Raw genomic sequence first — 25083 nt, 5'->3', positions numbered from 1 at the left:
ATTTAAGACAAGAAGACAAGGGAAGATGATCAAATAAGCCTTGAATATTTTTGTCTAGTATAGAAATATAACAAACCAAAACTCTGTATTTGAGGTAATACTATACCTTCTTTGAACTAGTAAGTGACATGTAAAAAAAAAAAGCTTCTTTACGGATTTATTTCTTTCAGCTCTGGAGAGGAAATAGAAAAAGTTTTCTTTTATGTCAACTGAAAGAAACCACATTACTATATTTTACCCAATAAGTAGGCAAAAGCAGCTACAGTATTAATACTGTGCAGCAAGCGGAAGCCATAGAAAATACACTCCATTCAAAGTAACACAAGAGGCATAATCAAAGACACAGCTCAAAACACATAGAATTTTAATTACGGTAACTTTTTTTTTCAATTTTTTCTAATATTATCCTTAGATTTCATTACTTTTCACGAAAAAAGGTAAATACAAAAAACAAAAAATGTTGTTCCTGAATATAAACAGTTGCCTTTTTCCAGTGGTGCAGTTCAAATCAAAGAAATTGCCACTGGCTGATAGAATATTGAGACAGAACATATTAATCTAATCCTGCAAACTGCAGCAAAGTCATAGCGACCAAAGTGGAAATTTGATTTCTTTTTTTTTTTACTTTATATTAAATGCTAATGGTGGGGAAAATATTGCAGAGTAGAACCCATGAAATATCTGTCACCATGCAAAAACACTAGGACAGGTGCAGTGGAGTTTAGGCTCTTTGCTGTTTTCTCTAATCATGAAATGTAATTCTATACAGCAGAATTAAAAAAAATGTATGTTAAACTTTTTCTTGCCCTGGTCAAAGGAAATCAACCGAAGGACAGACTCTTTTTAGCGCATATTAAATGAGAAAAAACAGTCACATTTTGTTACAAAACTTCTGCTGACACGGTAGATATTGAAAAATGACTCAAAATATCCCAGAAAGAAAAAGGTCCACAAATAAAACAACAGGGAAACCGAATAAGTTGGGTGAGGAGCACCAATAACTCAGAAGAATTTAGTGTCAAACTGCAATCTGATAGACTGTAAAACAAACCAAGGATTGGAGTGTTTTCATTTTCACATCCTCCCTTCCTCATTTCCTCAGAGTAGTTAATTAAAAGAAAAGAACGAACACAGTGTAGCAACAAATGTCAAGTTTGAACCAGGCAGAGGTTAGCTCCTGTCAACAGTAGAATACAACAGTCGGTTAATAACTCACTTTAAAACATAAAAATAATTAAATCACCAAAGGGAAGCAAAAAAAAAACACTAATTGTTCTCTTTAACAACATGTAGACAAACATCTGGGGAGCAGAGGAGAATCATTAGACCAGTATTTCTTTCCTTCTTTAGAGTATAATTACGTCTGCTACAGTGAGGAACACAAGGCATTTACACTAAGTGAAGAGAAAGTTTACCAGGTTTGATTAAGTGGTTTATTTTCAATAAATGACTTCTATAGACCTTGGTAATCTTTTATAATCCGTTTCTTCTCTCTGCCACCCCCATTCTCTCCAATCTTACTGTTTCTTGTCTTCACTGCTCAGTGCGTGTGTCTTGTGTGGCTGGGCAGGTGCAGCAGGCCATGTTGACAGCTTGTCCCTCCCTCTCTTGCCACAGGGAAAACTGTCACCTCTGTCATCCAGGTCCATGAACACAGCGTGAAGAATGTATGTGCGTTTCTATCAGACTACGTATTCTCAGGAGACTTGCACGGTGAGAGGGGAGAGGTTTTCTTGTTAGCTCTCCTAGAAACAGCTGAATGTGAGGCCAGTCACAAACATGGCAGAGAATAACTTGGGCGTGATGGGTGCTTCACAAAGTCAACCATGGAAGGGCAGAACCTTCAGGGAGCACTTCTTTACAAGAGATGACACACTTATGAAAGAAATGGACAGCAGTCTGTGTGGGAAGAATGGTTTATGTACCTTATTTCTAAAAACTGTTTATTATTTTAAACCAGGAAAAATCAGAAGGGCTAAAAACACCGGTGCTAGTAAAAAAAAAAAAAAATCCATCTAAGTACAAGGGAAGTTCATTGGCAAAGGGAAAAATTGCCATTCTAGTGCTACTTGCAGGTTATTGTGTGTACGAGTCAATAGCAAAGTTCATGTTTTTAAGACCTACCAGAATGATTTTTACCCACATTTCTAAATCCTTCGGGTTCCATCATGGACAGAAGTCGAAGTTTTCCAAAGAGCAAAACCCCCTTGCTTTTACTGTACCCAAACTTACTGTTGTTTGCTTGAAGTGAGACACATAGCTTTGACGAAAACAAGAGATGCAGAGCCCAACGGCGAATAAAACTAAACATGGGGAAAAAAAATGTTAATCCTTTATAGTCCCACAATGGCGGGAATTCACTCTCTGCATTTAACCCATCCCTTTGGGGAGCAGTGGGCTGCCATTGTGCGGCACCTGGGGAGCAGTCTGGGGTAAAGAGTCTTGCTCAGGGACCCAGTGGTGGCCTAGTGGTTAGAGCACTAGACCACCCGTAGCAACGCAGTAGGACGTATGAGAAACGAGAAAGAGCAAGAGCATAAAGGAGTCATTTTTTGTGGTGTCATGTCATGTGCTGTTTTTTTATTTGCTTTGGTATTCAGGAACTACTTGTCACTTCGCTAATCAGCTAGATAGCTGAACTGATTCGATGAGAGCAGTTCCAGTTTACCAATGTGTAGACAAAACCTGTGCGTTACACAAACTTCCGTTTTGCCCACCTCTAGTGTATGGCAGGGTTATGAAACACCAAACTATATGTAGAAGACTGTTGTTCTCAGCATTTTTTTTTTCCTCTTTGTTTCATGGATGGCAAAAACACGTAACGTGTGTGGACATCACTGACGAGCATAATCCAGAATTTAGGCAGACCTACTCATTGACAAACTGCAGCAAAAGGCTTTGAACAAAAGATGAAACATATCGCATTCATGCTTCTGAAAATGGACCGATAACGTAGAAATAAAATTTATCCCCCAGTTGTTTTCCTTTTCTGTGTTTCTACGTTTCTTGAATTATGTATGGATTTATTTTCTTTAAAAAAAAATAAAAATAAAATAAAAAATCAGATTCAGGAAAAATCTAATTTAGGAAAACTTATGTTTAGTACATTTTAAATGCAATTTTATTAATACATTTTTTTTTTTGTTCTGTGTTTGGTGGATTCAATAAAAAACAGATTTTCTTAGTTTCCATCAAGAAATTTAACGTGCAATTAAGCTTATTGTAGACAACTGATGTTTTGATGCATCACTTTGCTTAATATCTGAACATCATTCAGTTAAAGTCCTGGTGCCAAACCAGCATCTTTGTTATCACTAGAGAAAAACTACTTATGTAGGACAGGCATAGCCACAAAACAAGCAAAACCATTCATTTGAAAACACAACACTTGTTTTCACTACAGCCTAGAGGGCTACGCAGGCGAAGCCTACGATCCTGTTTGTATAGTTTGTCCACATGTGTGTGTTTGTGTGTGTCCATTGGGGCATTGGCCCTAGACAAAGTGCTCTGCCAGCTCTCTGCCCACTGGTCTTTTCAATGCTGATGGATGGGCCTTGTTCAGCACCATCTGGCTAAAGGATACCTCACATTAATCATCACAAACACACACACTCTCACACACTCTAATCCCATGAATACACACCGTACAGAGAAGAACGAGCGTGATTCATATAAACACACAGAAGAGTCCCTAGCACACGCATCAGTCCAAAAAAAAAAAAAAATTCAGAAGCAAAACAAAGAGTAACAAAATTCAATAAAATAAATATTTTGTTCTTTCATTTTGTACTTTTTTACCTTCATCCTACACTTTAATCTCCTTCACTCCACCACTATTCTTTAATCATGGCCCTGTGGGTACATTGTTTTTAAAACATCAAAACCTCCCATTTTTACTCAACGTCTCTGAATCACAAATAAACAGACAAAATACAAGAATGTGACCAGTCTTATATAAACCACAACCTTAAGAAGATACACTACGGACCTTAATGTAATATGAAGGATCTTATCAGACTTCATTTACTTCTATCTAAGGGGGTTTTTGGGCTTAATAGAAGCTGATCTGCTCAATGTTTCTGTTTTGTATGGACATGAGCAAGGATAGGCAGAGCTGCGGTTGATCTGCGAGGAAGCATGCCTGACACTAGATTTGTTATCATTAAATCATAGCTTAAGGCTAACATCATTTGTAATATAAGGAGACTCATTTGCATATTTTCACTATGTATGGGTAAAGGAATATAGCTGAAGGTTTTAACACTTTCAAAGAATTAAAGAAATTATGGCAAGTTCAAATATTCCTGTATAATAGGTTTGAGGTAGATTTCTTAAGGCATGTTTTATACACAAATATAAAGAGGAAAAATAAAGGTAACAGGTTTTAAATACCAAAGGTTTCAATGCATTCAATAAATACTGGGGTGACAAAGGCGTAGGACGTCAATCCTGCAATGAACTTTGGAGGGATGTTATTTTAAACCCCAGCTCTGTCCATCTCAGTCAGGTTCTTGGGCAAAACTTTTCACCCGCATTCCTGATGATTGTTGTCAGATTGTGTCTGTGTACAGCAGCCTTGCTTCCGTCAGTGTGCCCGTTGTCGCCCCTGTGTACGGAAGCCTTGCTTCCTTCGGTGTGTCTGACGGCACCTGTGTACGGAAGCTTGCTTCCATTAGTGTGGCCGATGCTGCCTGTGTAAGGAAGCCTTGCTTCCAGTGTGTCCAATGGTGCCTGTGTATGGAAGCCTTGTTTCCATCAGTGTGTCCGACGGCACCTGTGTAGGAAAGCCTTGCTTCCAGTGTGTCCCAGGGCAGTTGTGGCTGCAGTGCAGCTTGCCACCATCATTGAATGTATGAATGACTGAATGTAGTGTAAATCGCTTCAAAGTCCCCTAACTTGAAAAGGCACTAAATAATTTCAGGCCATGTACCAAATTTTAGACATTTTACTGATTGTTTAAATAATTAAAAAGTGAGTGTTAATCTACCAAAGATTCATTTATCAGACCATTTTCAGACACTTCTTTTGGAAATTTACTGCTGTAATTGGAGGCTATGGTATTGATCAAGTGTTTTTGTTTTTAGTATCAACTCATTACATTTTTTTTTTGTTAACATTTTAACTCCTAAGCCTTTTACTACTAAACAGAGAAATTATGAAGAGGTGTATGCTGTTGATTTTGTCATTATAGCTTTGGTTGGTCAGAGCCATGGCCTGGAGTCCGAAGGGAAACATATCATGTTGAAAGAACTCTGACCAACAGGGCTATCCATAGGTACCATTAAGTTTAAAAGTTTTTGCCTTAACCTGGATGATTATAGAGGAACACAAAAGATCTTTCATCAGAAGCCTCCTGTTTCTATTTTACACAATCATAAGCCTAAACCTGTGATTACCCGACTTTTATTCTTGGGCCCTCAATGGTTGGACAAGACAAGACCAATAGTGTAGACAACTGAACAAAATAGGTCAACTGCAGTAAAATGCATATAAAAAAAATTTAAGACAATCTCCTTTATATCAAAAAAACTTCCATAATTAAAGTGAAATTATTTTTTTAATTTAACTGCTTAATTTACTGCGTAATAGTTTTATTTTTTTACTATGTACACACACCTACACACAGTTTGGTAACACCGTAGTAAACAACTGAGGGAGATGCCTCAGCTGAGATACATTTAGAGGAAAATGGGAAATAAATATTTCCATTTCATTATCAATTATATTATAACATCAAATAAATTGAAAGACTTTTAAGGAAGCAACTTTAAATCAATATTTTGCATACTGAACTAAAAGGCCATGCATCTGCTACGTTTAACAAATAAACAGGAAGTGAACTGTTTCTTTGAGACTCTTTAAAGATTAACAGCTAAAGACTTTGCTATTGTATTTAGCCATTCATTTATGTTTGAAGAAGTATGTTAAAAAAGCACACAGATGAAGACGTAGGAAAAATTAAGATCTGAGCAGTGTTTGTAAGATGCAGCAGCTAAGCACAGCAGGTTCATTAAGGCACCCTGCAGCACTGTCTTTTTTCTCAATATATCTTATTAGTGAGCGGGCTTACAAATACCAAGTACCTGATTTAGACACAAATGTGTTAATGAATTATAAACATTTTAGACTAACTAGGTTAAAATTATAATTGTTCCATGTTCTTACAGACGTGTGTGTGTGAATGTGTGTTGTACTTTTTTTGCTGAAAAGTCTAATTTATGTTTGTGTCCATCTTCTATTCTTTCTATGTGTGGGAGTGTAGAAAGAATGCTATCGAAAGTGGAAGCATGATCTTTCTTGAATTCTTTTAATTAGTGTGAAACAAATAATGCACCCTAGGGTTCAAATTCAGAAAACACATAAAAGAAGAAAATAGTCAAACCTAAGGTTCATTGTGGAACTCTGATTTTCACCATCAACGTCGGGTTCAAACATATCTTTTCAAAACATTTGTTTTTTGGTAGACATTTTTTTTTCTAAATCACGATTAGCCTATAAAAATGTTGATAAAGTTCAAAGACAAGTACTTAACTAAAGCTCATTCTCAGCAAAATTCAGAGACAATAGAACATTCTAACTCCTGGATCCTGTTTTTTGCAGACACAATTTAGACACAAAAATCTCAGAAAGGTAAAAACATGGAAGGTCATGTTTAAATCCAGCAAGCTTGATAACACAGGAACTCAAACACAGACAGAACAAGTGCACACATTATGATTTAGACCAATCTCTGGGTTCAGTCTTTTACAGAGTAATCAGGCACAAACACTTGTGCCGTACTCATCCACTACACTGTTGACAACAGATGGCCATCTCAAGGAGACAAACCAACTAACCACGGCTATAAATGTAACATAATGCTGGTGACAGTGACCTAGAACAGCTCTGCCTGGTTCTGATTAATGGCCTCTGGTCTAAGGGAAGGAGTGCTAAACACTCAAGGCTGTGCTCATCAAAAAGCGGACGGCGATTAGAAAGTAAGTGGCTGAAAAATACAACATCCAATACAGAACTTATATACCACTTTCCTTGTAATACGAACTACTTAAAGATCACGTCACTGAAGTGTCTTACTCAGGTCTTGATAAATACAAGATTTAGAGAGTCCAAAAAAAAAAGTAGAGGAACATACCTTGTGGTCGTAGGGGTTGTAAGAGTGGAAGAGTTCAGAAAGCTTTTTAGTCCTTTGCTTCTTCTGCATGAGAGAAAAACAAAAGCATTATACATTTGAAAGGAGTTACAATTATTTTCATATGATTGCATTTTAAATTAATATTACCAACTTATTTTCTAAACCACGACACCTCTAAAGTGCAGCTTGTGGCCCTATCTGATCTATTGTTAACAATGAATCCATAGGTGGAATCCCACTGTTATGAATCTGCTCAGTCAGGAGGGTAATATTATGTACAAAGTGGATATCCTTGTGGTGAAAAGCAGTAGAAAGAAGTGCTATTCATCCATGTGTATAACTTGTCCCTTGAAAGTAATGAGAAAAAAACAAAAAGAAAAAAAAAACTAATTGATTGCCGGTATGAACTATTTTAAGACTTCCGTTTCAACTTTAGAATTGCCAAAAAAATTAGATTGTAGATTAACATTAAAGATATACTGGGGGATATTCTTTTTTCTGGGTGGATCCTCTAAGTGTACTTCGTAATTTTCGATCATTCTGCGTCCTACGTGCTCGTGATGAGCGATGACGATGATGAGTCTGACATAGTGGAAAAATTGTAAATCGTTTGTAAACTAAGATGCAAACAGTAACTTTTAAACAGATCGTGCACGAGCATGCTCTCACACGCATTTAATAGGCGGTCCCTCGCAAGAGCGGGTGCAGGGTTGTGCATGTGGAACTAAAAAAAAATTGTAAAATTCCTCCACTATGACTTTAACGTAACTATGTTGAGTATTCAGATTCAGAACTGTGAGTTTTGTATCCACACTGCGACACATCCCTACCAACCGCTAACAAATGATGATGAAAGCAGTTCAAGTGTCTGTTTATTAAAACAGTAACTTGCATGTTTTTGAAGTGAGGCTTCTAGCAGCTCTTCTAAAGCATAATCAAACCTAAGAATTTTGTTTTATTCACACGTTCTTTCACCATCTTTACTTCCTTTATTATTTTCAAATAACATGAACTTGGTTTTCTTCAAATTCAAGGATAATTTGTTTTAATTGAACCTGTACAGAAAATATTTTTCATTATCTGCAAATGGAACACATTTGAATACTTTTGAAACTTCAAATATCATTTATGTAGCGCGTAAACAGCAGTGTCCCAATCCTAACCTCACCAACTTTTCCAGATTTGTTGCCTGCTACTTAAAAAGCTCTTTTCAACTCCAGAACCACCCATTGTACACCTTTATTTTCCAACTTTCTGATTTGTATAATTTGATCAATATTGTTAAATTCTTTTTTGTTTTGTTTTTTTGTTGTTTTTTTTTTGTTTTTTTTTAACAGACCAGCTGCTATCTTCTTTTATCTATGCGGCTGGTGATTTCCTCTATTAATTCCAGTACTGCAGAGCTATTATCTAAATCCATTTTGTAACCCTTTATAGAATATTTAACTATTTTGTTGGGGTTTTTTTTATTGGACAGTACTTATATGCGTTTTTTTTTTTTTTATCATTCTTTTAGGCACTAGTGACCTTTTTTTCTTAAGTAGGCAGACAAAACATGCCCCCTGGACCCTGGCCATGGGTCATCATATCCATCTTTGAAAATTTTTAGGAATTGTTGTCCACTGTTGTGAATTGGCGCTACAGAAATAAACTGAATTGAATTGAAAGTTTCATAAGCTTTACCTATGTTTTACACCTCGAGTATGGAGTCCCTATTTTTGACTAAGCAGATCTTATCTTAATGCAATTATTGCCTCCTCTGTTATTATTCTTTTTTTATTTTCTGTATTGTTTTCAGCAGGTTTCATTCTTTTCCCAGTTGACATAAACCACAAACAAAGGAAAATGGTCACTGATATCACTAATAAATGAAACACTGATTGTGCAGCTATGTATATGGTTTGTTAATATATATTTACATGGTACTGTTTATGTGATCGATATATGATCTGCTATATTTATGTGATCCTACTGGGTCTGACCTAAACTGTACAGTATATTTAGAAACATTTCAGTAGGCTTATGCTTGCTGCTCTGAGTTTAGCAAATCAACATTAAAGTCCCCACAGTTAAAAGATCTGATTTACATTTATACATGTTTCTTCAAACCCCCTAAAAAATGTCAAGAACACAGCTCTGTATTCCATAGATACCAAACAAGCTTTCTTCTTTTCCATACAGATTTCAATCCTATTACATCCAACTACGCCCTCGATCACTTTTGTCGTTGCATCAATTACTTCTTTAGGTTTCTGTCCATACATAAAGCCATTATGGTAAACTGCTTTTTGATATTCTTTGGTGTTGTTAAAGTTTCCATACAAGCATTTATCGTTGAAACATATAATGCTCTGAGTGCAACTGTTAGTAAGTCAGCACATGCTGATTGTGTCATTCAACTAGCGAGTTAGTGTCCCTGGTTGGTACTTCTCTGCATGGTACACATATCAGTTTCTCTAGCTCCTCTGTATCTCTGATGACCATAACCTTTGCCTTCTCTGGTGATCCCTTCACTTTAATACAACCTTCTAGTTTGCCTGAATTGTCTGTTAATTCTCTGGGATCCTGGCCTGAATATATCAGTGTTCTTTTTGGTCAGATATTCACTGTTTACATTTAAACATTAGTCCCACTTAGCCTCTTTCCTTGTTTAGACAGGTTTTTTTTTATGTTTTTGATTGAAAAACTTCATGATGATGGCATGATTATCCTTAGAGTTTGTCTTTGGCAGATAATGGCGAGCTACGATGTGCTCATAGTTTAGTTTAATCCCAAGAGATTAGAGAAATGTAGCTACGTCTTGATCAGCAGACTCACAGTCCAGCTCTTCATGGTATCCTCCATTGTAGTGGGATACCTGATGATGGTAACCTCGTCAGGTATTTTTGAGCTGGTATTTATCTTCTATGGAATACCTTAGTACTCATTTTCTCATTTTCTTAACCTCCTCTGCCCCTGGTGTCTTCTTTAGTCCCAAGCTGTAATAGCTTGCATGAAATATTGTTTTGTTATTATTTATATAATATTTTCCATGTAACAAGAGTTTAAAAAGTGCAAGACAAACTGTACAGAATTCGAATTGCCGAACCACCAGATAGTCTCTTTAAAGAACCGACCATGGCTCACTGCTGTGTTTCAATAAAAGAAAACATTGCAGTTTTTTCACAGCATCAGAAGAAAATATTTCTCATCACAGTTTTTCCATCAATGTTGGCATCTTGGTAAGGTGTAATATGATGTAAAGGAGTGACATCCCACTCTATGGTGTGTCTTGTTGTTGCTACGGCATTCAGTTACACAACACTGGCTCAGTTACAGGGAGCACTAATGAGTTTGCCGATTACACCACATCCAGCCAAAAAGGCATATATATATGAATGCATTCCTGTAGCTAAGGGGAGCCTGCATTTACTGTCTCTAACCCAGACCTGTAGATGTTGAAGAGAAAATCTCGTCAGTCAGCCATCATTATAGCATGACAGACACACTGCCTGAGGATAGGCAAAGCCAGTCTGATTTGTAAAGAGGAGAACAAGAATATGTGGTAAAGTGGACAAAGATGAACAGAAACAAAAGTCTGATAGGCCAGGCTAAAAGGATGTTATCAAATTGAAAATATGGAAAATGGCAATAAGAAAATGTAAACAATGGAAGAAAAAATAAAGAATTTGGGGTGAAATTGATTGATGGGAAAAGGTGTTATAATTGGGAAGAGACATTGGACTTGTATATTTCTCTACCTCTCCTGAGAACCCTCTTTCAATGATTCTCTCATTGCCTGTTGCTCTAATCTCCCTTCCTCCCAACTGTGTGTATCTCCACTCCTTTTGCATCCCTGCAGTATATTTCTACTCATCTAAAACTCACACAATGCTCCTCTGATCCACACAATCCTGTAATCATTGGCCTTGTCTTCCTACCATCCTCTCAATCTTGTTTTTGTATGATTCCCTCTTTCGTCTTCAGCCAGAAGGCCCTTCACAATCTCCAAATCCTTTTTTTTTAAACTCATTTTCTTTATGCTTTCCTCAAGTTCCTCTGAGCTTTTCTTCCCTCCATCGCTCCTTTTGTTTTTTTTCCAGAGGGCAAAAACTCACTAATCATTCAGTCTCCACTATCTTACACATCCTTCTCTTCACAAGTCTGTCCCTACACAATTTCTCTCAATCTCTCTCTCTTCTTTGCCAGGAGCACCTTCGATGAGAACAATCATTACTTCTCAACAGCCTTTTCTCTCCTCCTGTCATGCTTTCATCACTTTTATTGCAACTCTGTTTGCTGGATACACAACCACATCTTTTGAACTGTAAGACAAATGTTATTACAGCCTAGGTTTTGTCAACACATGATTACTATTAGTTTTTTCAGTTGTATAAAATATACATAAATATATATATAAGGGATAAAAAAAATAGATTTAAACACTGATTTACACGAATAAAACTGATTATAGCCTTTTTAATTGCCTTTTAGCATAAGGATATAATATATATATATATTTTTATGACAAGGGGGCTTTGTTTAATCCAACTGTTTTAATAATCTGAAGTGTTATAATTTAAATAAAGCTGCCATATTCCATGTAATAAACAGTTGTCTTAAAAAAAATTGTCTAATTAATACAGGGAATGTAATGACAGTGGATGGCCAGAATATAACACTGAGATACCGGCACAGTGCTGAGAAGAGATCACTATGACAACACTACGGTGTGCTAAAAATGAGAGGTAACTCATGAACTTTAATTAAACATGGAGATCATTATCTTCAGACGCTGGTTACCTCTGAAACCTAAGACCAAAAGCTATAAACAGCAACAGATACATCTTTTAAAGCAAAGCTCTTTTCTTTGTTGCTATGCAAATTATGACTCCAAGGAGTTTTGTGTATTCTGCTTAAGGAATATCATTCTGCCTTTACAATGCATAAAGTTCACTTTACAAATAGTCCTTAAAGGATAAATGTAACATGCTGTTTAGGCATCCTCTGTTGTTGAGTGGGCAGTTGATCTTTAGAAGTTGATTGATCTCAGAAAAACTGCATTTTCATCTGTCTAGCTTTAAGAAAAACATTGTTGTTTTTTTCTTAGGAAGGATATTATATTGTTGGCTGTCTGCTACACTGAAATGGAAAAGCAATCTTAGTTGCTTTTGAGTTAGAAAAGGATTAGGAGAGGCTTTAATCAGATAGAAAAGAAAATGAAGGAAAAGCTGAATAAGAAAGGAATCATTTTTATCATTGCCCTGTCTCAGAGGTGAAGGCTTGGCAATCTGACAGACACACTGCTGTCATATTTGCTTTTTGGTCAAGCACATCCTGTAGACATGTGCATATAAGCAAATGATGGAACATTCTTCAGTGATTCTTCATGTCTTAATCACGAGCAGAAAACTATTCTTGTAGTCAGCAAAAGTTACCTGGAGAAATAGTATCTAATGTTTCAATCCACTATCTGACAGGCAGCAAGATTATTTTTTATTATAATTTCTTTAAACCACTTGAACTCTGAAAATAATTAGTCTAAAATGACATCAGATTTGAGGGATGAAACAGTCTTGTATCGATAGACAGCAAACAAGCAAATACCGATTCTGTTTCAATCTAAGTTTGTTAGTCAAAACCAGTAAGACAATCGGCTCTAATTTCTTAAGTCTTTGACATATACATGTGAAATAAGGGGATTCTACACACACCTATTATTTGAAAACAATGTATACAGGTAAAAATCAAAGTACTATACTCCTACCTTTTAACTTTCACTGCAACACTTTACTTTGCAAAAAAACCCACAGGACAGGAGAGAAAAATCTGCTGAAATCTACTCGAAGAGTTTGAAACCTGTAAAACACTTTACCAACATTAAAACTACAGAGTGGTGTTTTCATGCCATTATTTCTATGAAGGATCGGGCTCAATGAAGTGCATCTTTGATACCTGCTTAAAGATATTCACTTTCAAAAGGTACTTTTAGGGCCCGTCCACAGCTGTATTCTAAAGGTATTTAGTTGTTTTTGTGACCCAGATTTTTGGGAGACTAGAAGCGCTTATATTTGAAACCTGGTCCAGGTGTAAAAAGATTTGGAAACGGTGGTTCCGTGTCTTCATGTGAACCGTGTCCTTTCTGAAATAATGACATCATTCGTCTCTGCTACATCTTTGTCCTCATATTCCTGTATTTACCTTGCATGGGTTGTATGTGAATGCCCGGGCAAACATTTTTCCGTGGGTTTCTGTGGTAACCTTATAGTCCCGCCACACAGCTCAGCACAGATACTAAAGCGTCATCAGTGTTGCTATGTGCACCTGACAGACTTTATTCTAGATTGCTTTTAGAAGAAAAATGTTTTGTCTAAATGTGAACAGGGTCTTAATCAGCCGAACAAGCCTGAATGGAACACGTCTTTTTTTTTCTTGAATATACCTGAACAGAAGAGCGTACAGAGTAATATGGACATTTTATATATTTACATTTAATAGTTTGAAACATTAAGAATTGTGCATAAATGTGTTTGTTTGTAATACCAGTTATAGATAAATGACAATGGAGTCAGAATATATCAGCAGCAGTAACTGAACAACTGTTTAAGTCTGACTGCTGCTACACTGCTGCCTCATGGGTAATGCAGTTCTTAACCCATTCCAACCTGGAAAAATGAAAAGCACAGTCCCACAAGAGCAGCTAATCAACTATGACATTCTCTTTTTTTTCTAGCTCCCTGATGCAGCTGCTGCTTCTCTCTACATCTTTACCTAGAGACATCCAGACACACACATACACACCCAGTATCCGTTCACTGAGTCCATTTATCAAGGCTAACTTCTGGTCCCTATGGGATGATTATGGAGATCTAAGCTAATAGCAACTATCCCTTTATTCTCAACATGCCCCCTTTTCTTCTTCCATCCCTGTGGTCTCCCATTTTCTCCATCTGTGTCGTCTCTCCTGTGCATCCAATGTTTTCTCATACATCATTTATTATTGCAGGAGGTTAGATACAGAGGAATTATCAAACACCTGGACCTCATAGTAGGTGGACAGTGTTTTTTTTTCTCTCACTAAGTCTTTTGTTAAGTTCTTGTTTTGTCAGTCTTTCTACATGTGTGTTTTAAAAAAAACGATTTTTGAGTGCTATAAAAAAGTACTCTCAGACTGTCAGACATTCCAATGTCCAGAAAATATACCCTAAATTCAGATTGAAATTTCATTGCATGTATTTCTCTATAAAGAAAAAAAAAAAAACTATTCAAAGGTAATTGAGAGTCTTGATTGTCATTATGCAAACGTAATGAACGTAATTGTTCAATAAACCTAAGAACTGCGACTACCAGACATAAGTGCCATTATGTGTCTTCAGTAAACAGGCAATAAGCCTTACAGCACGTTCATAATTAACCTTTGGAACATGTTTGACCATGTCACAGTCTGGATAATGTCTGTTGGAATACAATCCAGGATTCTAGATCAGACTAAAAAACCAGGCAATATTGCAACTGCGTTGAGGTATGACATAAAAGCAGCACATTAAAGTAGTAAAGGAAGAAGAAAAACAGAGTAGGAATGTGGACATATATACTGAAGAGGTGCAGGTGAAGAACTAGATTTGAACACTAGAGCAGCAACAGATAGACTTTCTTCTTCATGGGAGAAGGATGCAGGAGTTTGTCCTGCAAATGGAGGGTTGCCAGTTCAAACCCTAGCTTTCTCCATCTCAGTCATTTCCTTGGGCAAGAAACTAACCTGAACTGTCTACCAATAGTGGCAAGAGGCCCCAGAGGTGCCTTTGTAGCTCAACTTCTCCTTGGGAGCAGTCTGAAGTGACTTTTGGATACCCCTGGAGGAAGGGGTTCCAGGCACATCCCGGCGGGAGGAGGCCCAGGGGACAGCCCAGGACACGCTGGAGGGACTATGTCTCTCGGCTGGCCTGGGAGTGGCTCAGGCTTACGCAAGCGGAGCTGGAGGAGGTATCAGGGGAGAGGGAAGTCTAGGAGTCTCTGCTGAGACTACTGCCCCCACAACATGGTCAATGAAAAGCGGTAGATGACGAGCAAAGCACAAGCACCTGGATTCTGACACTTTCTTCAAAGATAGTAAATACTGACTCTTTCTAAACCTTAGTAGGTACCTGTAAAGATAACATGACAGCTTTTTTAAAAATACACTCTTATTTAGATTTAAGATCGGGCTGTGAAATGTCCCAAACAACAAAAATGAAAATAGAGTCCGATTTAACTAATTTTTAAAAAAGCAACAAATGAAACACAAAAACAGTCACTAAATCAAGAGTCTGAATATTCAGTATAAAAATACTTTTTTTTTTTTTTTCAACCAAACTTGCAAATAATTAACTTGCTAATCATTTGATCCCCTGCATGCTGATGGCATAGTCCTTTCTTAATATCCCAGTCAGAACATATCCCTGTATTTGTAACTCTCTGTCTCTCCATCCATCTTAACTATATTCTTTATTTTTAGCATCTCTTTTTTAAGTCGTCTCCTTCCTGGGCCTCTCTGCCTGGTCCATCCAGTTCTTCATCCATCCCTCCTGTGGCGTTTCAACACAGTTGTGTTCCAGACAAACCATCTGGTCCACTTTATTAATGACCGACCCAACACGGTTTAGATGTCACCTCACTGCCACCGCTCGCTGTGCTATGTGTGTCCATGTATGGGGGGGAAAACAGGTGCATGCTGATTGATGAAGTGAGTTTTTGTGCACTTTAACCACTGTAGCAGGTGTCCTGCTTACAGAAAAAAAAAAACATGTTTTCCTATGTTGCTTTCACCTTTCTGTGTAAAGGAGTCAGGCACAAATAAACTTAAAATTACAATAATCAAGCCAACATTTGGTGTTCTGCAAGTAAAATGAAATCACTTTAGCTCCAACCTTAAATCTGTACTTAAACCTGCTACTTCAAAGTATATACTACAAATAAAATATATAGAAATGCAGCTGTAATAATTTTTAGATGAGTAATTAAAAGTATCAGAGATGAGGGAGAAAAAAATAGTAAGAAAAAGAAGAACGAGATAGGAAAGCAATCATTTGGGCATTCATCTATTTAAAATGGTCTCCTTGCACAACTCCACTACTTCCTGAATTGAACGCAGCTCTTCTGTTTCCTATCTTTTTCTACTCGATGAACTGATTAATCATGTTGTGCCTGATCTCACTAACCATGGTCAGCCACATCTGGATTAATCAACTCCCCAAGTAATGAAAGACAGGAAACAGAAGAGCTTCCTTAAGTTCAGGATGTAGTGGCGTTGTGCATAGAGCCCATTAAGGAGATGGACAAATGAGGTGAACAGAAATCATTACACCTAAGAAAAACATGCCAAGAACTTGGGGTGTCCCAGTACTGCTTTTTCGTTTCTGATATAATATCAATATTGCAGTTTTGAGAACTGTGCGATACTGATATTGACCCGATACGACATCAGCATGAATCATACGTCTATTATTACTTATTTTATACTGTAGATTTAGTAAAGGCTTGATCAAGTAATATTACAAAAACTTGGGGAAAAAAGTCAACAACAAAAGGTATGAAAACAACAGACCCTTATAAAATCAACCAATGAGTTATGAAAACTTTTACCTTAGGTAGTGTTTTTATAAGCATGGAATTTTAGATGATAAATTAGATTTTTTGGCAAAGATCAGACCAATATCCACGTTGGACTGGGACATTCCTATCAATAACGGGCAGTAAATGAATTAAAACAGATGTAGGAAGTGATGAAACAGATAGCAAAAGATATGCAATACTAGAGTCCAAACAATAGGAGAATCACAATGTCAGAGTATTTATGTTGCAGAAGAGTGCAGAGCATTTTAGGAATGGGCAAAGACTTGATTATTTAAAGAAACCAGACTACAAAAGGTTTAATAAATAAATAATATGTTGATCTAAATAAGCAAAAAATAATTACATGAAAAAAAGAGTGTTATGACCAAGTAATCTTTTTTTCACCCATTTTTAAATCGTATTTTAAAAAAAACACTTCAATCTCTGCTAAGCTGAGTAATTCTTATAGGTAATGACACTACAATTAATTCAAACTGAATTGCTATATTGTTTGCCAGATTGGATTTTTCTGGAGAGGAAGTTTCAGGTTTTTCAACAAACACATCAATGTTGATAGAGTTTAAATTGTACATGAATTTATTCATCCCTCCCTTTTCTACAGATTGCCTTTGTGGATCTAAATGTTTAAAAATGTCCCAATCTATACTTAAAAAGGTGTTTAAACAGTCAAATTCTTTTTTTTTTTGGTTCTGAAAAGAAAGCAACAGAAAAACAAATATGATTTGGAAATGAAAGCTTCCCCATTATTAAATGAGTTACTTCACAAACACAATTAAATTTTGTAGTAAAATTTTCTTTTACGATATTTATAGACTTCTAATCCTATTGAAACTAATAAAAAATACCTCACCTTAAAATCTGGAAAAAACAAACAAACCACATTTTAGGCATTAATATAAAATAAATCTAAACACTGATTATATTAATACTCTATTCTAAGCAACAGTGTAAAAACAAACATCTAATCAATTTAGGGAGGTTAAAAACCATCAAACTTTTATTATTCTACAAACTTGATGATTTTTCCTCCAATGATTATTAAGAATATCAAACTATTAATTTAACTTTAATTAAACACAAACAAATAATAACCTGCAATATCAACTGATACTGTAGTTCTGAATCATTTTGTATTAATTAATATTTAAATAGTAAAAATCTGCCAAAAATCTTAACACAATATATGAAGATATGAATTACTCATGGTTATTTGACTTTCAGTAAATTAGAGGACTCCTCCATCAATGCTGAGCTTGTAAAACTAATGAAAAACAGATTTTCTTATGCAGATCCTAAAATTATGCAAATATATTCTCATATTAACTGCAGCCCACTTAATGCCTCGCGAGGTAGAAAGAAACAGTCAGCAGCCAGGTGCTGTTGATCAAATGAACTTGATTACATGATCATAATCAAGTAGTAATGTCTTTATAAAAGCAGATGTTTTGGGAGTGTGCAGATTTGGAGCGTTTAGGTCTGTGTTCGCAAAAACACAAAATGCAGTCCGTCAGTTTGAAAAGATGCAATGGGGATTTATTCCGAGGTATGTTGACTCAATTATTCTAAAGGTGAGAGAGATTATTCACAAAAGAAAAACACTGAAGACAGCAGCTGGTCTTCGCAGGTATGGATGTTTTAGCTTCTCACCTTCAGGTCTGGCTGCATTATGCTTAGAGAAACAGTGAAGGACCCAGGAGCAACATTTCTGTCACCACTGGGCTCAGTTAGCAGGTTTAGTGTTAAAGTTAAAGAGAGCATATTTACAAAAGGTGTGCGTTAAAAAGCAAGGCCTCTTTTAGCATAAAGACAGTCAGGGGTTCGGTAAAGATTGTTTCAATAATTCTGCATTTATGCTTCTATTCTTGAGTCATAAAAACAATAATATGACAAGATAAATTCAGTCTAAGATTTATGAGTGCTTTCGAATGCTCTTTTTTCTTTGGGTTTGATGAAAAGAGGCTGAAAATGACCTACTCTATGTGACTGAATCACACATCTAAATACACAATGAACACAGCATTATGCACCGATGTAGTCATTTGTAACCAAACAGAGTGATGTCTCCACTTACCACATGTGCTGGGACTTGGTCCATCTTAGCAGCAGGTGTACCGGGTCTCGGGTAGAACTGGTTAATGAACAGACTGGGAAACTGGTAGTGTTTCACAAGATCCAAGGTGTCCTGGAAGTCCTCATCAGTCTCACCGGGAAATCCACAGATTATATCCGTCGCAATCGTTACCCCAGGTACTCTATAAGGAAGAGAAATACACTTGACTGTTGCTGGATACACTCCTGACTCACAACACACTAAATATAATGTCAGTTTATTTATTTATTTTTTATCATTTGTTTATTCACTTTTCAGAATGTGCATCTTGGATATAAGTGTTCTTCCAATAGTTAAAATAAAAAAAGGAAAACAAAAAATCATTAACCATTGCCTGCCATGAATTACCCTGAAGATTACAGTTCAGAGACATTTTCTAACTGAGCACTTTGAAAAAAGAAAAACTAACTTCTTGAGGCACTTCAGCACTTACAGGATGCTAATGCTTTTCCCCGTGGACTCATTCAGCCAATCAAAATCTGATTAGCAACCTCCTGTGCAAATCACTACCTATAGATTATCGGCACTGGCTTGCTCATTCGATTAATTGTGGCCAGTAGAAACAGCTTTGCAGGGAAGGGATTGATTTCTTGCATGTATATTGTTTGTACTTGCAGCAGTCAGACGGCTTATAAAATAGCTTCAGAGAGATGACATCACTGTCTGTCAGGAGGCAATGTTTCTCTTTAGGATATACTTGACATTCAGAATATAAAAAGGGACCATTTTGGACATGTCAACATAGATATTTTGAATGATTCATATAAGAATGACAGATGATATGAACGATTTTATTTACTAGACAGAGTACAGAGCTAAATAAATACATGGTAATCACTGACGCTCGCATCCTAATGTCACAGCTGAAAAGGTCTCCTAATTGAAACAATAGGAAATCGCTCTCAATTCAGGCAAACCAAGCCATTGATTACACACTTTGTTTCATGTTGAAGATGCGATAGGAAAAACATAAAAGATATTCAAAGCATTGCTTACATGATGACCATTCTGCTGCAGAAAGCCAGGATGCTTTTAGGAACCTAAAAAGTTTGGACTCTTGTCCATTTGGTTTATTTTATTTTATTTTTTTTAGCAGTTGTTCAAAATGGAAAAATATATATCCTAAAATGCTACGACAGATATTATTAGTGAAATTACTAAAACACAAAAGTGTTTTTCTTATTAAAAACCACTGAAACACCACAACAGAGAGATATATTCCTTAAAACCACAAGTGTATTCAACTGTACAAAAAAACAGAGAGGTGGATAAGAAAAGACATCATAAACGTAAAGAATTGGAAAAGACATTTTCTCTGCCATTGACAACATGATGCATTTTTAATTGCATTAACTTCCTGCATCTGCAGCCCTGTGATAACCTTTGACATATTGATGAGTTTCAATTGGCTCATGGTCATTAATATTAACCAGTGGCTCCCAGGCAAAGACACCCTTGACCTTTTAGATGTGCCTGACAACTAACGGGTAAAAAGGTGAAATTGCATAGACATAAAAAGGCAGAAATGATGTTTATAGTGAAAGGGGAATATAAACATGGGTATTATTACGGCTATTTCTTAAGCTGGTCATTTGGTTGTTTAAAAGCTCCCCCAGTATTTGACACAGAACGAATGGCTATTCCCTTATCTTATTAGATAAACAAACGACACTCTGGAGCCAGCAGGATTTGCTGTAATTAATTAACTGTGTCCAGAATGGAAACAATGGAAAGTTTTTCTAAGTGCCCTATTCAGAAGGTACAGATAGTAAAGAGTTCAAGATATCGGCTCTACTAACAACAACATGGTTTCCTGCTAACAGCTCTGCACAAAACCAACTACACCAATAATCCAAAGTAAGAACAAAAAGCATAGTATTGAGGAATACTTATAAGGGTAACTGATATGATTAAAAAAACAGCATGTTCAAGTGTACATGTGCAGCTATTTTCTGTCTTGGATAAATGAAAAAAGAGGGAAGGAAGGTTGTAATTGGGCAGGAGGCAATTAATTGTGTCAAGAATAGTATCTGACTATCCTGGCTGTTAGGTGTCCATTCTGTCCAACAGAGAGACATCCTGGGGGAAGAAATGGCTCCTATACTAGCTGATTTTTGCCATTAATGCTCCGTGGTGCTTCCCTGATGGTAAAAGTTTGAAAAGCATCTGAGCAGGATGGTTGGGTTAGCAGAGATGTAAGTAGCTCTTTCTATTGGCCTCAGACCGGTAGAGGTCATGGATGGAGGGAAGGTCAGCCCTGGTGATCCTCTCTGCAGACCTAATTGTTCGTTGCAGTTGAAGCTGTCCTGCATTAAGAATTGTTTTTAAAAAACATTTATGTACCTCTGGAGTTTTGAAGACCTACCAAAGCTGTATTTTCCTGCACAGCAAGCTGAAATCTACACCGTTGGCAGATTTAGATAGGATAAATAAAAAGATACTTTTTTTTTTTTGATGAGAGAAGCTGAGAAAAGCTTCTTCCGAAAAGATATTTAGACAATGTAAAGTACAATCTCTATCCATTCTTATCCATTTATTTTTACATTAAAAAAAAGAAAAAAAACATGTTCAAAAATATTTATCTCGTTTCAATACAAACAAATTAAAAGTACTTTAGGATGCCTGAATGCCATCAGGGTTATTTACAGTAAGTTTTTCACCAAGGAGGTTTCAGTTTTTAACCTGGACGGTTTTAGAGGCTGGTATTAAGTGGTTTTTGTCCTCCAACACCTGAAAACTAAGAGCCATGTAATCAAAAATGTGCAACACTCCTTAATGTAGAAGATTTGACCGTACAAATATTGTCAGTCACATTATCTCTACAAAGGTTCCAGAACACATGTATGTATTAACGCTTTTATTTAAACAATATGCACTTCTTATGAACATGCCCAAATTCACTCAATTTATGTCTCTAATGTGACTAATCAAGAATAGAACAAAACCATGGATTTTGAAACATGTCGTTCAAACACCAAAGGGTATTTGGTGCTGGTCCTTAAGGTCTCTGAATAGGGTGTGTAATATTGGTTGGGCTAAAAAAGGCATATTTGCTGTTCTATGAGCCCTAATGCAAGCCTGGTTAAAGGCCCTAGAATGAAACAACAGGTTTTCTTCCTTTTATGGTATTCTCATGAGTATTTAGATGAGCTGTGCACTGATTGGTTGGTTTGCAACGAGAGAAGCTGCTGAGCAAAGGCGCATCATAGCAACAAGCACTCACTGACTGAAACATCAAATTGTTGATAAGGTAGGGTGACCAAACGTCCTCTTTTTCCCAGACATCTCCTACTTTTCATACCTAAAAAAATGTCCAGCGGGTAATTTCAAAATCGTCCGGGATTTTGGTCGACTACAGTGCAGCACGTAGTTGAAACAGGGAGCTACGGAGTAACCAAAAAAGGCAACCTCCCTGAATTCGGGACTGCGTCTGAATTTACTCATTTTATAGTGGGAGTTTAGAATTGTGAGATTTGCAGAGAAAGGAGGTGTCGATGGGGTTTGAACTTCTCTGTACGTCCATTTCACCCACTGAACTATCGTTATTCATCTATGACAATGTAAACTCGGTTTTGCATTCTATGACCCCTTTAAGAGGAGAGATCATTCAGTCAGAAAGACAATTTAAACTAGTGTTTCAGAAATTCATTCATTTCATCTAGTGCTTTGGTCTCTGAAAAACAAAGACCTCATGGTTGGAACAAAATACAGTTTCCCTTTGACAGGAAAATGAATTTCCTGTTTCCTAAATTCATATTCTAATGAGGTGATCAATACAAACCCTTATATATTTTTTTAGGAGACTAATATGTTTTTGATACATAAATATAATTCAATGAGTCAATTCACATCTATAATGTATAGCTGTTTTTTTTTTTTTACAGTAATCATAAGGATGCCAGGCAGGAATCTATCTATCTTATGGCATCACTCTCCAGATGCTAAAAGATTTATACAAATGTTGGAAGAAAGAAGTACAATTCAGACCAGCGCTTCAAAATAACCAAAGGAGCTGAACAGAAAAAGGAAGCAGAAGAGGATGGTGCAAATTGACTTTTATGGATTTTTCAAAGGCAGAAGGTGAGAGGGTTAAAAAAAAAGACGAAGGAAGAAAAAAAGCATGTGCACATACTGTCATTTTGACACCCCTGCCTCTCCCAGATCTAAGGGTGATAGAGGTGTGATGTGTGATACTAATGAATAACAACCACAGTGATACTTTTCCTTGTTAAAAATGAAAGAAGAGAAACGTATTTTGTCATTGGTTACCTCTGAATAACAGTCTGAGGAAAAGAAATATGAAAGAAAGAGAAAAAGAAATCAAGACTGCAGATGACATTTCAGCTCAGCTTGCTTTTAATTAAACCGATGCAAATGTGAGCTAATCCCACAAAAGAATAGCTAAAAAAAAAGCTAAGATGAAACAACATAAAAATCTGTGCTGCAGCGAAGGAGACTGAAAAACACATCAGGATCAATTGAAACAGACAATATGAAGCATGGTCAGGTGTGGGGAAAGGGGTGTTTTTTTGTGTTCAGTATGAAGATGGCACCCTCTGACTCTGATCACTTCAAGAATAATGAACAGACACATTACAAACAGAACAATCCTTAAGATTTGGGGTAAAAGCAAATACAAAAATGAAGAAAAAATATAATGATCTTGGATGAAAGTATTATAAAATTCCAATTTAAATACAAGTCCGTAAGAGGTAAAGCCCATTCATTACACATTTTATATGTCAGAGACTATAAATGTCTACTTCTTATTTCTAATCATGTCTGAGAGACGACTAAAGGACTATTACCTCATTCTGCAAAGATGTATTCCACCGTTTAGTGTCTGTTGATGGTAATACAGCACAGTGGTCCCTAACCCTTTGTCAAAGCAGCCTGTCTCTTGGGATAAAAGAAAAATATGTTCAACCTTATATCATTTGATCAGTATAAATACTAACAGAATATCTCACTAATTTGTCATTCATTGGTCATGTGTTTTAAATAGTTATTATTTTCAGTAAAATCTAAATGAAAAATGGCCTGTGTTCATCTTTATGTCCAAAGGTGTAATGTTCTGGTTCCTTAGCGAAGCTAGTTAAAGGAATTTAATATTATCCTAACAAGGAGCTGAAAAAATTACCGAGAACTAAATTGTAGCCTGTTTGTCAGCAAGTAAATAAGTCACACTGAAACCAGGGCCCAGTCAACCAGGGCCCAGTCACAGGGCTCTTTATTAATTCAACTCAACCAGCCAGGAAAAGTTTTTCCTGTCCATGAAACTGGTGAAACATTCTTCTCATGTTGCCATTTTAACACGTACAACTGCAACCTCCAGAACATAACGCTAGCTTAGCCTTAACAGATTACAAACCTAAACAACTGTTTTTAACAGAAAACTATGATTAAATGGTGAGTTTTTTTCCCATCTTGATATTACCCAGCAGCCCTTGCTGCAACCTCCAACCTACCAGGACATTAAGTTTGAATAAGAAAAAAAAAGAAACATTTGTTTTGGGTGCTGTTCTGATTTGAAATACGGGGGTTCGCTATTACTAAGTAAATCTTCAAGGCACTCAAAACTAAATACATCTAGAACTGATGAAGAAGACTTGGCAAAGATCAATTCAAGAAAAGTTCTTGATACAAGACATCTCTGTGTGAGTAGTTTAGAAACTATTTTAGGGGGGTTTAATTACAACCCTCTCTCTGAGTTAAAGTAAACTACCAGAAAATATAAAAAAATATTACAAGTTACTGTCCAAATACAGAATATAAAAGACTGGCTATTGCCCTACTTTTAGAGGTAATGCACAACAAGAAAAAACTATTATAGGTTGTTTTTTTTACCTCTGCTAATCTTTCTCCAATCTCAGATGAGAGTCGGCTTCTTAAACCAGAGACCAATAACGGGCAAAGTTAGCATTGAAGTCCATTCATAAAGGACTAATTGACAAAATTTTATGCTACCCATTGGGCCTCAGCAGAAGGACGCTCCCTCTGAGCCTTGTTCTGCTGGAAGTTTGTTGTTTTTAAAAGGGAGTTTTTCCTCTCCATCGTCACTGCATGCTTGTTGTGAAAAATCGCTGTAGAGTCAACGGCTATTAAAGGCAGTTACCAGGTCAGCTTTTCATTACCTGAAGAACGTCTGCAGGATTAAAGGACTAATGTCCAAGAAGGTTCTAGAAAAACTCATTCATGAATGTATCTTTAGTAGAAATGATTACTGCAACAGTGTCTTTATAGGTTTGCC

General features: G+C 36.4%; 1 protein-coding gene across 1 annotated transcript in view; it reads right to left on the bottom strand.

Moving 5' to 3' along the window:
• The window catches only part of cdkal1 (CDK5 regulatory subunit associated protein 1-like 1), a 256495-nt gene that overhangs the window by 65292 nt on the left and 166120 nt on the right, over nucleotides 1-25083 (bottom strand). Inside the window, exons 11-12 of the mRNA XM_015383909.1 lie at nucleotides 18795-18975; nucleotides 7133-7195 (exon numbers count right to left, since the gene is read on the bottom strand). Of these exons, the coding sequence (XP_015239395.1) occupies nucleotides 7133-7195; nucleotides 18795-18975 (244 nt within the window). The remainder of the gene's footprint in view (nucleotides 1-7132; nucleotides 7196-18794; nucleotides 18976-25083) is intronic.

The sequence above is a fragment of the Cyprinodon variegatus genome, unplaced genomic scaffold (genome assembly GCF_000732505.1).
Source record: "Cyprinodon variegatus isolate N-32 unplaced genomic scaffold, C_variegatus-1.0 Scaffold297, whole genome shotgun sequence".
In the NCBI taxonomy this organism is placed as follows: Eukaryota; Metazoa; Chordata; class Actinopteri; order Cyprinodontiformes; family Cyprinodontidae; genus Cyprinodon; species Cyprinodon variegatus.
Note: the sequence above shows the minus strand (reverse complement) of the source record. Positions and strands in the feature narration are given on the sequence as shown.